Here is a 15,066-nt window from a genome sequence, read left to right as displayed (position 1 = left end):
CACAGTTTCTTAAAACATAAATATTCTATAATATTAACCTATCATATGATCAACTATTCCATTCCTAGGTATTTGTCCAAGGGAACTGAAAACACATGCATAGATAGATAATTGTATATGATAGCACATTCGTTTGTAATAGTCAAATAATGGAAGCAATCCAAATGTCCCATCAACAGTGAATAGATATGTACATCATCCCATAGCCATACTATGGTATACTAGTAAACAATAAAAAGTAATGGACTATTGATCCACAAACCAATATTGAAGAATCTTAAAATAGTTGTGTTGAAGTGGAAGCCGTCAGACAAAAGAATGAATGCTGTATGATTGCATTTATAGAAAATATAGAAAATGTAAACCAATCTATAGTGAAAAAAAAAAGACATAAATAGTTCCTGGGGGTAGGGTGGGGTTACAGGGGGAGCTAGAGAGGATACAAGAATGCAAACATTAGTAAATTGCTGGGGGTAGTTAATGTTTTCATTATCTTGATTGTATTATTGGTTTTGTGGGTATATACATTAGCTAAAATATAAATTGTACATTTTGAATATGTTCAGTTTGCAGAATATAAATTTTCTTCAATAAAGAAAGCAATCAGAAGATAAGAACTCAGTGTGTTAACAATTGAACTACATCTATGTCTATATGTCCACTTATTTGTTTTTCAGGGTGGATTGCTATTCTGGGTGCCATCTGGTTGCTAATTTTAGCTGATATTCATGATTTTGAGATAATTCTACACCGAGTGGAATGGGCAACTCTTCTATTCTTTGCAGCACTCTTTGTTCTGATGGAGGTAAGACTTTAGAACTTTTGCAATGTCATCTTTTACCTGACTTTTATATTTCATCTTTTACTGAGTGAATGAAAAAAGCCCAAGTCTATAAGTCTTTCCACATATTCACCAAGGAGAAAATGATGGAGTTTGTAATTAGAATATTTTAAGTTAAACCAGCTTTTATCTCAGCCACCTAAATATTTCTGATAAAATTGTTTATTTGGTTGCTTTTTAAAAAATTATCTTTGTGGTTTGTAAACTTGTTCAGATTTCATTTGATATAGAGTAGAATTTGCTGTAAGTTGGGTTTAGAGCTGAATGACTTGTTACAGCAAATTTATAGGGTAATATTATCTTGATGGTCTATTTCATTTTGTGTAGTACTTAAGTAAATATTCTATGTTATCATGGAAAAGACTACATCAAAGAAAAGAGTGAATAATATATATTGTTTTAGTCATTGTTACAAAATTTATTAAAAAATTATTGACATTATTGTTCAGTCTTGAGACTTAATTTATGAACTTGTATCCTCCTCCTCCTCAAATACAAGGTTTGCTGATGTAGAAAAATACTACTCCCTAAAGGATATCTCCTCAAGCACACCAAATGTCTCACATTAATTATCTTAACTTGCTGATGACAGATCCATTGTTTTATTTCTTCTCTGGATTAAAACTTTGACACTTTCCCCCCCAGTGTCTTTAAGACAAATCCCCTTGAAGTTTTGTAATTTATGTCTTTACTCGTAATGGATTGTGTGGATGTAATCAAGTGACTCATTTAGTCCCTCCAAATCACTTAGGGAGTTGTGAATTATATTCGAGGTCCTTGGTTCCCTACTCAGAAACTTCACCTTTTTTCTTTTGGGTATTCTTCCCACACCAAACACATAGACTACGGAGGGGAAATTTCTGGTTACTGTTTTCATGATTGGACTTTGAAAGTCTGACTTGATTACATGTTTACTCCAGGCATAAACTGCTATCTCATCTGGGTTTGGGGCATATTTTCCCCAGTTTTATGCTTAACTTTGTGTTGATGGAATAAACAATGGGATTTTTAAAACAACTTTATTGAGATGTAACTTACATATCATAAAATTCACCCATGTTAAGTTTATAATTCAATGATTTTTAATAAATTCAGAACATTTGCATTATCCAAAAAGATTGTGCATGTCCTTTACAATTAATTCTAACTCCCAAATCCAGCTTTAAGCAACCACTAATTTTTCTGTCTATTTATTTGCCTTTCCTGTACACTTTATCTAAAAGAGTCATATACTGTATAGGCTTTTCTGTCTGATTTCTTTAATTAGAATAATGATAATAATGTTGAGGTTTATTCATGTCCTTGTATGTATCTTTATCTAATTTTTTATTACTGAATAGTTTTCCACTATGTGGATATACTATATTTTATTTACCCAATCACCATTTGATAAATATTTGTATGGTTTCCAATTTTGAATTTTATGAATATTACTGTCATAAACGTTTGTGTATGTCTTTGCGTGGAAATATAATCTTTGTGTAGAAATATATTTTCATTTCTTTGAGGTAGATGCTAGGCTTTATCATAAGTTTAGCTTCTTAAGAAACAGCCAAAATGTTTTCCACAGTGGCTACACCATTTTACATTCTCACCAGTAATGTAATAGGATTCCAGTGTCTCTACATTGTCACCTATTGGCTTTCTTTCTAGTAGGTGTGAAGTGGTATCTCATTGTGATATTCAACATCATGTTATTAGTCATTTTTATATGTTTGGCAAATTTCTATTCAAGACTTTTCACCACTTTTCATTTGGGTTTTTTTCTTTTTTGAGTCATAATAGTCCTTTATATATTAATCTTTCACTAAATATATGATTTGATTCTGATTGTACATTGCCATTATATAGAAATGAAATTAATTTTTTATATTGGTGTTGTATGCTGTGAGCTTGTTGAACTCATTTATTAGTCTAGTAGTTATTTTTGGATTCCTTAGAATTTTCTTTCATATCATTTGTAAATAGAGACATTTTAATTTCTTCCTTTTCTGATCTGGATGCCTTTAACTACCTCACAATCTCTCCCTTCCTCTTTCCCATTTTCCTTCTCTTTCTTTTTCTCTTGTCTTGTTGACTAGAACTTCCAGTTCAGTGTTGGATAGAAGTGGTGAGCACTGATACCTTGTTCCTGAGCTTAGGGGCAAAGCATTCAGCTTTTCACTACTATGCATAATGTTTGTTCTAGGTTTTTCTTAATAGAAGCTCTTTATCAGGTTGAAAAAGTTCCAATATATTCCTAGTTTGTTGTGAATTTTTATCAGAAAAATATATTGGATTTTGAAAAATCCTTGTCCATATCTATTGAGATGACCATGTAATTTTTATCCTTGAGTCTATTAATTTGAATCTATTAATATGGTATACTACATTAATGGATTTTCAGATGTTAAATTTACTTTGCATTCTTAGAATAAATCTCACTTGGTCATGGTGTATAATAAATTGTTGAATTCAGTTTGTATATTCATGAGTGATATTAGTCTGCATTATTATTTTATGTGACGTTTCTGGCTTTGGTTTCAGCATAATACTGAATGAGTATAATAGAATAAGTTGAGAAGTGTTCTTTGTGGAAGAGTTTGTGAAGGATTGGTTTTAATAGCCAACTGAAGTGTTCAGTGAAGCGATCTGGGCCTGGAATTTAATTTGTGGGGAAGTTTTGTGTTTGTTTTAGGAATTCAATTTCTTTGGTCATTCAGATGTCTATTTCTTCTTGAGTAAATTTTAGTAATTTTTGTCTTTTATGAATTTGTCTATTTCCTTTAAATTGTTTATTTTTGGCATAAGTTGTTTATAATATTGCCTTATAATACTTTTTTATTTCTGTGAAGGCATTAGTGATGCCCCCTCTCTCGTTTCTTATTTTGGTGATTAGTCTCTTTTTTTTCTTGGTTAGTGTAGGTAAAGTTGGACATTTTGTTAATCTTTTTAAAAAAGAGCAAATTTTGACTTCATTGATTTTGTCCATAGTTTTTTTCTATTTCATTGATTTTTCCTCTAACCTTTATTATTTCATTTCTACTCTTGCTCTTGACTTAGTGTTCTCTTTTTTCCCCTAGGTTCTTAAGGAGGAACCTTAAGTTATTGACTTGAAATCTTTCTTATTTTCTCATATAAGCATTTAAAGTTATACATTTTCCCCAAGCACTACTTCTCTGCATCCCTTAAATTACATGTATTGTCTTCCATTTTCATTTAGTTCAAAATATTTTCTAATTTTCCTTGTAATTTATTTTTTGAATCATAGATTATTTAGAAGTATGTTTTATTAAGTTCTAAATATTTGAGGATTGCTCATATTTCCTTCTGTTTTTGATCTTTAGTTTAATTCAGTTGTGTTTTCCATCATTTCAGTTCTCTTAATTTTATTGAGACTTGTGGTGTAGAATTTGGTCTTTCCTGGAGAACATTCCACTTGTGCTTGAAAAGTATGTGTTCTTTGCTGTTGTTTGTGGAATGTGCTATTAAATGTCAGATATGTCATGTTTGTTAACAGTTTTAAGTCTCATATATCACAAATATGTGATATGTAGTTGTTCTATCAGTTATTGAGAGTGGGATATTGAAGTCTTCATTATTGTTGAATTGTGTATTTTTTCTTTCAAGTGTGTTCATTTTGCTTTATGTATCTTGAGGATTTGTTGTTAGGCACATATATTTTAGAATTATTATATCATCCAAATGAATTGAGCTTTTTTTCATTCTTAAGTGTCCCTCCTTTTCTTTAGTAATATTTTTGTGCTGGAGTCTATTTTGACTGATATTGATATAGCCACTTTAGTCTTCTTTTGTTTACTCTTCGTATGGGCTGTCATTTAAAAAAATCCAGTTTGACAATTTTTCTATTGTTTGAAATGTTTAATCCATTCACATTTAATAAAATTATTTTATTGTTGAGTTTATGTCTGCCATTTTGCTATTTGTTTTTGCTTTCTCATTTCTTTTTTGTTCCTTTCTTCTTTGCTGCTTTCTTTGTGATAAAAAATATTTTCTTTTGTATCATTTAAATTCTCCTTTGTTTCTTTTTTTACACCATATTTTAAAATTATTTTCGTGTGGTTATAGGAGTTAAGCTATGCATCTTAATTTATTACAGCCTACTTTGGATTAATAGTAACTTACTTCTAGTAAAATATAGAAATCTTCTTCTAATATGGCTCCAGTTTCTCATCTCTTCTTTGTGCTTTTATTGTTACATATGTTATATCTTTGTTGTATGCCTAACATAGTTATATCATTATTATTTTATGCAATGTATATTAAATAAAGAGAAGAAAAATATATTCATACAGTCTTTTATAAATATGTATTTACCTTTTCCATGGCTCTTTATTTCATTGTATGGATTTAAGTTCACATATGGTGTCAGCCTGAAGGAGTTCCTTTAGTATATCTCGTAGAGCAGGTTGGCTAACAATGTATTCTCTTAGTTTTTGTATGTGAATGCCTTTATTTTGCCTTCATTTTCAAAGGGTAGTTCTGCTGGATCAATATAGGATTCTTGGTTTATAGTTGTTTATTCTTTCAACACTTTGAATCTGTCATCCTACTGCCCTCTGATCTCCATTACTTTTTATTGGAAGTCAGCTGTTAATCATACTGTTTTTTCTCTATGCATATTGATTCATTCTTCTGTTGATGCTTTTGAGACTTTGTCTTTGTCTTTCAATAGTTTGACTATGATACACCTAGGTGTGGATGTCTTTGTGTTTATTGTACTTGTGTATTTTTGAGCTTTTCAGATCTGTAGATTAATTTTTTTAAAAATCAAATTTTAGTATTTGAACAGTTTTTGATTATTATTCCCTCAATTACATTATTATCCCTTTTTTTCTCTTTAAATTATATTGTTTTCCTCTCTTTCTGGGACTCTCATCACAGTCATGTTTGTTTGCTTGATGGAGTCCTAAAGTTCTTCATTTTGTTCATATTTCCTTATTATTTTTTCTTTCTATTCTTCAGAGCAATAATTTCTATTGATAAATCTTAGTTTTCTTCTTTTTAAAGATTTTATTTATTTATTGGAGAGAGAGAGAGAGAGAGAGCGTGAGACAGCATGAGTGGGCGGAGGGGCAGAGCCCTCAGCATACATTCTAGGAGCTGATGGGAACTGTACAACAACCGCCCCCCCCACCAGCCTACATCATATGCTGCATCAATTGAGACCATGCCTGTGTTTTTTTTCACTACCTGAGGTCTTATACCTACTCACGTAATTGTGGGTGTGAGCGTAATAATGGTTCTTCAGAAAGACCTATATGATATTTATCTTTTTGGATATATTGGACTCTTTAATCCTTTAATTTTTTTCTTATATCTTCTTTATACCTCACTTCATTCCCTCTAATTGCCTCTTATTTTTCTCTTGGCATTAGGGGAACCAAACTGGGTATATTGATTTAATACCTCGATACTGGGAAAGGCAATTATGTCTCATTATATTCAATCTGCAGCAGGACCCAAGTGATAAAAATCAAGTATTTTCTGCATGTGAGCACTGAATTGGGAGAATTTGTCTAGTTGTTTTTTAGGATCTGTATCCTAATCATTCAAACTCATGAGACATTGATTAAATTCATCTTTTTTTTAAAAAGGATTTTTTTTATTCATATGAGAGAGAGAACAAGTGGTGGGGAGGGATAGATGGTGAGAGAGAGAGAAAGAAGCAGACTCCCTGCTGAGCAGGAAGCCTAATGTGGGACTTGATCCCAGGATCTGGAGATCATGACCTGAGCCAAAGGCAGATGCTTAACCAACTGAGCCACCCAGGTTCCCTGATTATATTCATCTTAGTAAGTCAAAATACCTTTAAAATTTTTCACAGAGCTAGAAGAAATAATCCTAAAATTTGTATGGAACCATGAAAGAACCCTGAATAGCCAAAGGAATGTTGAAAAAGAAAACCAAAGCTGGAGGCATTACAATTCTGAACTTCAAGATATAATACAAAACTGTAATCATCAATACAATATGGTACTGGCACAAAACAGACACACAGATCAGTGGAACAGAATAAGAACCCAGAAATGGACCCTCAACTCCATGACCAACTAATATTCAACAAAGAAGGAAAGAATACCCAATGGAGAAAACACAGTCTCTTCAACAAATGGTGCTGGGAAAATTGGACAGCCACATGCAGAAGAATGAAACTGGACCATTCCCTTACACTATACACAATGATAAACTCAAAATGGATGGAAGACTTAAATTTGAGACAGGAATCCATCAAATTTCTAGAGGAGAACACAGGCAGCAACCTCTGTTCCACAACAACTTCTTGCTAGACATGTCTCCAAAGGCAAGGGAAGAAAGACAAAAATAAACTATTAGGACTTCATCAAGATAAAAAGCTTTTGCACAGCAAAGGAAATAGTCAAAAAAACCAAAAGACAACCTACAGGGAAAAGATAACTGCAAATGTCTTATCAGATAAAGGGCTAGTATCCAAAATCTATAAAGAACTTATCAAATTCAACACCCAAAAAACCAAAAAATCCAATCAAGAAATGGGCAGAAGACCTGAACAGACATTTCTCCAAAGAAGACGTCCAAATGGCCAATAAACACATGAAAAAAAAAAGGCTCTATATCACTCAGCTTCAGGAATATACAAATCAAGACCACAATGAGATACCACCTTACACCAGTCAGAATGACTGAAATTAACAAGTCAGGAAATGACAGATGTTGGTGAGTATGTGGAGAAAGGGGAACCCTCTTAACACTGTTGGTGGTAATGCAAGGTGGTACAGCCAGTCTGGAAAACAGTATGGAGGTTCGTCAAGAAGTTAAAAATAGAGCTACCCCACCACCCAGCAATTGCACTACTAGGTATTTACCCCAAAGATACAAATGTAATGTTCCGAAGGGGCACATACACCCCAATGTTTATAGCAGCAATGTCCACAATAGTCAAACTATGGAAAGAGCCCAGATGTCCATCGACAGATGAATAGATAAAGAAGATGTGGTATATATATACAATGGAGTACTCTTCAGCCATCAAAAAGAATGAAATCTTGACATTTGCAATGACATGGATGGAGTTGGAGGGTATTATGCTGAGCGAAGTAAGTCAGTCAGAGAAAGGTAAATATCATATGATTTCACTCATATGTGGAATTTAAGAAACAAAACAGATGACTATAGGGGAATGAAGGAAAAATAAAATAAAAGGAAATTAGAAAGGGAGACAAACCGTAAGAGACTCTTAAGTATAGGAAACAAACTGAGGGTTGCTAGAAGGGAGGGGGAGGGGGGATGGGGTAACTGGGTGATGGGGATTAAGGAGGGCACTTGATGTAATGAGGACTGGGTGTGATATGCAATTGATGAATTACTAAGTTGTACCTCTGAAACTAATAAAAAATGAGAATATAATTTTATAAAATTTACAGCCAATGAGTTTTTAAATTTCTGACAACAATGGAGATATAATAAGTTTTCACTTAGGAAAAGCAAATAGAGATTTCATTTGTGCATGAAATTAATTTCAATAAAACCATCTGAGCAAGGTTGCTGCTTTCTTTTTTTCTATTTTAAAATTTTATTTATTTTTTTAATGTAAGCTTTGTGTAGTTAACATAACATAGTTTTTTTGGAGTAGAATTCAGTGATTCATCACTTACATACAACACCTAGTGCTCATCTATCAAGTGCCCTCCTTAATACCCATCACATATCTAGCCCATTCCCCTACCCACTTCCCTTCATCAACCCTCAGTTTGTTCTTTGTCATTAAGAGTTTCTTATGGTTTGTTTCCTTCTCTCCTTTTTTTCTTTTCTCCTTTCCTATATGTTCATCTGTTTTCTTTCTTAAATCCACATATGAGTAAGATCATATGGTATTTGTCTTTCTCTAACTGACTGATTTCACTTAGCATAATATACTCTCGCTCCATCTTTGTCATTGTAATTGTCAAGATTTCATTCTTTTTTTTAATTTTTAAAAAATTTATTATGTTATGATTTTTTAAAGGATTTTATTTATTTATTTGAGAGAGAGAGAGTGAGATAGAGAGAGCCCAAGAGGGGGTAGGGTCAGAGGGAGAAGCAGACTCCCTGCTGAGCAGGGAGCCCGATGTGGGACTCAATCCCAGGACTCTGGGATCATGACTTGAGGTGAGGGCAGTCGCTTAACCAACTGAGCCACCCAAGCGCCCTATTATGTTATCTTAATCACCATACATTACATCATTAGTTTTTGATGTAGTGTTTCATGATTCATTGTTTGGGTATAACACCCAGTGCTCCATTCAGTACGTGCCTTCTTTAATACCCATCACCAGCCTAACTGATCCCCCCACAACCCTCCCCACTAGAACCCTCAGTTTGTTTCTCAGAGTCCATAGTCTCTCATGGTTTGTCTCCCCTTCCGATTCCCCCCCTTCATTTTTCCCTTCCTACTATCTTCTTTTTTTAACATATAATGTATGATTTGTTTCAGAGGTACAGGTCTGTGATTCAAAAGTCTTACACAATTCACAGTACTCAACATAGCACATAGCTTCCCCAGTGTCTATCACTCAGCCACCCTATCCCTCCCATGCCCCATCACTCCAGCAAACCTCAGTTTTTTTCCTGAGATTAAGAATTCCTCATATCAGTAAGATCATATGATACATATCATTCTCTGATTGACTTATTTCGCTCAGCATAATACCCTCCAGTTCCATCCACTTCGTTGCAAATGGCAAGATTACATTCCTTTTGATGGCTGATTAATATTCCATTGTATACAAGTACTACATCTTCTTTCTCCATTCATCTGTCAATGGACATCTTGGCTCTTTCCATAATTTGGCTATTGAGGACATTGCTGCTATAAATATCGGGGTGCGTGTACCCCTTCAGATCCCTATAGCTGTATCTTTGCGGTAAATACCCAGTAGTGCAATTGCTGGATCGTATGGTAGATATATTTTCAACTTTTTGAGGAACCTCCATACTGTTTTCCAGAGTGGCTACACCAGCTTACATTCCTACCAACAGTGTAGGAGGGTTCTCCTTTCTCCACAGCCCTGCCAACATCTGTCCTTTCCTGATTTGTTAGTTTAAGTCATTCTGACTGGTGTGAGGTGGTATCTCACTGAAGTTTTGATTTGGATTTCCCTAATGCCAAACGATGTTGAGCACTTTTTCATGTGTCTGTTGGCCATTTGGATGTCTTCTTTGGAAAAATGTCTGTTCATGTCTTCTGCCCATTTCTTGATTGGAACATTTGTTCTTTGGGTGTTGAGTTTGATAAGTTCTTTATAGATTTGGGATACTAGGCCTTTATGTGATATGTCATTTGCAAATATGTTCTCCCATTCTGTTGGTTGTCTTTTGGTTTTGTTGACTGTTTCTTTTGCTATGCAAAAGCTTTTTATCTTGATGAAGTCCCAATAGTTCATTTTTGCCCTTGCTTCCCTTGCCTTTGGCGATGTTTCTAGGAAGAAGTTGCTGCAGCTGAGGTCGAAGAGGTTGCTGCTTGTGTTCTCCTCTAGGATTTTGTTGGACTCCTGTCTCACGTTTAGGTCTTTCAACCATTTTTAGTCTATTTTTGTGTGTGGTGTAAGGAAATGGTCCAGCTTCATTCTTCTGCATGTGGCTGTCCAATTTTCCCAACACCATTTGCTGAGGAGACTGTCTTTTATCCATTGGACATTCTTTCCTGCTTTGTCGAAGATGAGTTGACCATAGAGTTGAGGGTCCATTTCTGGGCTCTTGATTCTGTTCCATTGATCTATGTGTCTGTTTTTGTGCCAGTACCATACTGCCTTGATGATGACAGATTTGTAATAGAGCTTGAAGTCCGGAATTGGGAGGCCGCCAGCTTTGCTTTTCTTTTTCAACATTCCTCTGCTTATTCGGGGTCTTTTCTGGTTCCATACAAATTTCAGAATTATTTGTTCCATCTCTTTGAAAACAGTTGATGGTATTTTGATGAGGATTGTATTAAATGTGTAGCTTGCTCTAGGTAGCATTGACATCTTCACAATATTTGTTCTTCCAATCCATGAGCATGGAACGTTTTTCCATTTCTTTGTGTCTTCCTCAATTTCTTTCATGGGTATTTTAGAGTTTTCTGAGTACAGATCCTATGCCTCTTTGGTTAGATTTATCCCTAGGTATCTTATGGTTTTGGGTGCAGTTGTAAAGGGGATCAACTCCTTGATATGTCTCTCTTCTGTCTTGTTGTTGGTGTATAGGAATGCCACTGATTTCTGTGCATTGATTTTATATCCTGCCACTTTACTGAATTCCTGTATGGGTTCTAGCAGTTTTTGGGTGGAGTCTTTTGGGTTTTCCACATAAAGTATCATATCATCTGCCAACAGTGAGAATTTGACTTCCTCTTTGCCGATTTGGATGCCTTTGATTTCTTTTTGTTGTCTGATTGCTGTGGCTAGGAATTCCTGTACTATGTTGAAGAGCAGTGGTGATAGTGGCCATCCCTGCTGTGTTCCTGACCTTAGAGGGAAAGCTCTCAGTTTTTCCCCATTGAGATTGATATTCGCTGTGGGTTTTTCATAGATGGCTTTTATGATATTGAGGTATGTACCCTCTATCCCTATACTCCGAAGAGTTTTAATCAAGAAAGGATGCTGTACTTTGTCAAATGCTTTTTCTGCATCTATTGAGAGGATCATATGGTTCTTTTTCTTTCTTTTATTAAGGTACTGTATCACATTGATTGATTTACAGATATTGAACCAACTTTACAGCCCAGGGATAAATCCTACTTGGTCGTGGTGAATAATCCTTTTAATGTACTGTTGGATCCTATTGGCTAGTATTTTGGTGAGAATTTTTGCATCCATGTTCATCAAGATTATTGGTCTGTAATTCTCCTTTTTGATGGGGTCTTTGTCTGGTTTTGGGATCTAGGTAATGGTGGCCTCATAAAACTAGTTTGGAAGGTTTCCTTCCATTTCTGTATTTTGTAACAGTTTCAGAAGAATAGGTAGTAATTCTTCTTTAAATGTTTGGTAGAATTCCCCTGGGAAGCCATCTAGCCCTGGGCTTTTGTTTGTTGGGAGATTTTTGATGACTGCTTCAATTTCCTTAGTGGTTATAGGTCTTGGTCCAGGTTTTCTATTTTTTCCTGGTTCAGTTTTGGTAGTTGATACATCTCTAGATATGCATCCATGTCTTCCAGATTATCTAATTTGCTGGCATATAGTTGCTCATAGTATGTTCTTATAATTGTTTGTACTTCTTTGGTGTTGGTTGTGATCTCTCCTCTTTCATTCATGATTTTATTTATTTGTGTCATTTCTCTTTTCTTTTTGATGTGTCTGAGCAGGGGTTTATCAATCTTGTTAATTCTTTCAAAGAACCAGCTCCTAGTTTTGTTTATCTGTTCTACTGTTCTTTTGGTTTCCTTTTCATTGATATCTGCTCTGGTCTTTATTATTTCTCTTCTCCTGCTGGGTTTAGGCTTTATTTGCTGTTCTTTCTCCAGCTCCTTTAGGTGTAGGGTTAGGTTGTGTATTTGAGACCTTTCTTGTTTCTTGAGAAAGGCTTGTATTGCTATATACTTTTCTCTTAGGACTGCCTTTGCGGCATCCCAAAGATTTTGAACAGTTGTGTTTTCATTTTCATTTGTTTCCATGAATTTTTTAAATTCTTTAATTTCCTGGTTGACCTATTCATTCCTTTATAGGATGCTCTTTAGCCTCCATGTATTTGAGTTCTTTCTGACTTTCCTCTTGTGATTGAGTTCTAGTTTCAAAGCATTGTGGTCTGAAAATATGCAGGGAATAATCCCAATCTTTTGGTACTGGTTGAGACCTGATTTGTGACCTAGGATGTGCTCTATTCTGGAGAATGTTCCATGGGCACTAGAGAAGAATGTGTATTCCATTGCTTTGGGATGGAATGTTCTGAATATATCTGTGATGTCCATTTGGTCCAGTGTGTCATTTAAAGTCTTTATCTCCTTGTTGATCTTTTGCTTAGATGATCTGTCCATTTCAGTGAGGGGGGGTATAAGAGTCCCCTACTATTATTGTATTGTTGTCAATGCATTTCTTTGCTTTTGTTATTCATTGGCTTATATAATTGGCTGCTCCCATGTTAGGGGCATAGATATTTACAACTGTTAGATCTTCTTGTTGGGTAGACCCTTTAAGTAGGATATAGTGCTTTCCTCATCTCTTATTATAGTCTTTGGTTTAAAGTCTAATTTGTCTGATATAAGGATTGCCATCCCAGCTTTCTTTTGGTGTCCATTAGCATGATAAATTGTTTCCCACTCCCTCACTTTCAATCTGGAGGTGTCTTTGGGTCTAAAGTGAGTCTCTTGCAGACAGCATATTGATGGGTCTTGTTTTTTTTTATCAAATCTGATAGCCTGTGTCTTTTGATTGGGGCATTTAGCCCATTTACATTCAGGGTAACAATTGAAAGATATGAATTTAGTGCCATTGTATTGTCTGTGTTCCTTTCTGGTCTATGTTATTTTTAGGCTCTCTCTTGCATAGAGGACCCCTTTCAATATTTCTTGTAGGACTGATTTTGTGTTTGCAAATTCCTTTAGTTTTTGTTTGTCCTGGAAGCTTTTTATCTCTCATTCTCTTTTAAATGCCAACCTAGTTGGATATAGTATTCTTGGCTGTATATTTCTCTCATTTAGTGCTCTGAATATATCATGCCAGTCCTTTCTGGCCTGCCAGGTCTCTGTGGATAGGTTTGTTGCTAATCTAATGTTTCTACCATTGTAGGTTACAGATCTCTTGTCCTGAGCTGCTTTCAGGATTTTGTCTTTGTCTCTGAGACTTGTAAGTTTTACTATCAGATGTCAGGGTGTTGACCTATTTTTATTGATTTTGAGGGGGTTCTCTGTGCCTCTTGGATTTCGATGCCTGTTTCCTTCCCCAAATTAGGAGAATCTCTGCTCTAATTTGCTCCAATATACCTTCTGCCCCTCTCTCTCTTTCTTCTTTTTCTGGGATCCCTATTATTCTAACACTGTTTTGTCTTATGGTATCACATATCTCTCGAATTTTGCCCTCGTGATCCAGTAGTTTTTTATCTCTTTTTCTCAGCTTCTTTATTTTCCATCATTTAGTCTTCTATATCACTAATGTTGTCTTCTGCCTCATTTATCCTGGCAGTTAGAGCCTCCATTTTTTATTGCACCTCATTAATAGCCTTTTTTATTTTGACTTGGTTAGATTTTAGTTCTTTTATTTCTCCAGAAAGGCTTTCTCTAGTATCTTCCATGCTTTTTTCAATCCCAGCTAGTATCTTTATAATCATTATTCTGAACTCTAGTCCCGACATCTTAATAATGTCCATATTGATTAGGTCCCTGGCAGTCAGTACTGCCTCGCGTTCTTTTTTTTTTTTTTTTTGAGGTGATTTTTTTCCATCTTATCATTTTGTCCAGAGGAGAATAGATGAATGAGAGAACAAAACGCTAACAGGGTAACAACAACCGCAGAAAAATACACACTAAACAAATCAGAAGAGACCTGAAACTGGGGGAAAAGAAAGAGAATGAAAGAAAAAAGAAAAAAAAGAGAAAAAGATAAGAAAAAAGAATATGATCATATTTGATCAGGCTGGTGTATAGATCAGTGCCACACACTAGATTTTGGGCGTATTTTGGTCTGTTAGAAGAAACTGTATCCCAAAATTTTAAAGAGAGAACAACTTATGTATATGTACCAAAAATAAGGTTAAACTACTATGAACGGATAGGATATGACTCTAAAAATGAATAATAAAAAAGATTTTTGAAAAGGCATTGATAAGATGTTGTTTGAAAAAGGGAAAAATATTCAAAATATTTAAAAAATTAACTTTGGGAATGACTAAAGAATCAGGGGGAAATATTTCTCTGCCTTCTTCCAGATTTTTTCCTTATCATTGTTTTCTATAGTTTGAAAATTATATATGTAGGTGTAGTTTTTCTGGCATTCATCCTGCTTGGTGTCCCTTAGCTTCCTGGATCTGTGGTTTGGTATCTGACATGAATTTGGGGGATTCTTAGCCATTCTTGCTTCAAATATCTCTTCTATTCCTCCCTCTCTTTCTTCCCCTTCTGATATTCCCACTGTGCATATATTATATTTCTTGCAGGTTTTCCACAGTTCCTGGATATTCTGTCCTGGTTCTTTTTTTGTCTTTGTTCCCTTAGCTTTTCAGTTTTTGAGAATTTTATTGAGATATCCTCTACCTCAGAGATTCTTTCCTCAGCTGTGTCCAGTCTACTAATGAACCCATCA

At 34.8% G+C, this 15,066-nt stretch overlaps 1 protein-coding gene across 2 annotated transcripts in view; it reads left to right on the top strand.

The window, feature by feature from the left end:
* OCA2 (OCA2 melanosomal transmembrane protein) overlaps positions 1–15,066 on the top strand; it is a 470,182-nt gene that overhangs the window by 210,054 nt on the left and 245,062 nt on the right. For both annotated transcript variants that reach the window (XM_088025221.1, XM_028087266.2), the window contains one exon: positions 678–805. In XM_088025221.1, the coding sequence (XP_087881347.1) occupies positions 678–805 (128 nt within the window). The remainder of the gene's footprint in view (positions 1–677; positions 806–15,066) is intronic.

Source organism: Eumetopias jubatus, unplaced genomic scaffold, assembly GCF_037043125.1.
Source record: "Eumetopias jubatus isolate StellerSeaLion01/CBP00866 unplaced genomic scaffold, mEumJub1_p1.0 scaffold_7, whole genome shotgun sequence".
NCBI classification, from domain to species: domain Eukaryota; kingdom Metazoa; phylum Chordata; class Mammalia; order Carnivora; family Otariidae; genus Eumetopias; species Eumetopias jubatus.
The sequence above is the reverse complement of the archived record's forward strand: the minus strand, read 5'-3'. Positions and strand labels throughout refer to the sequence as shown.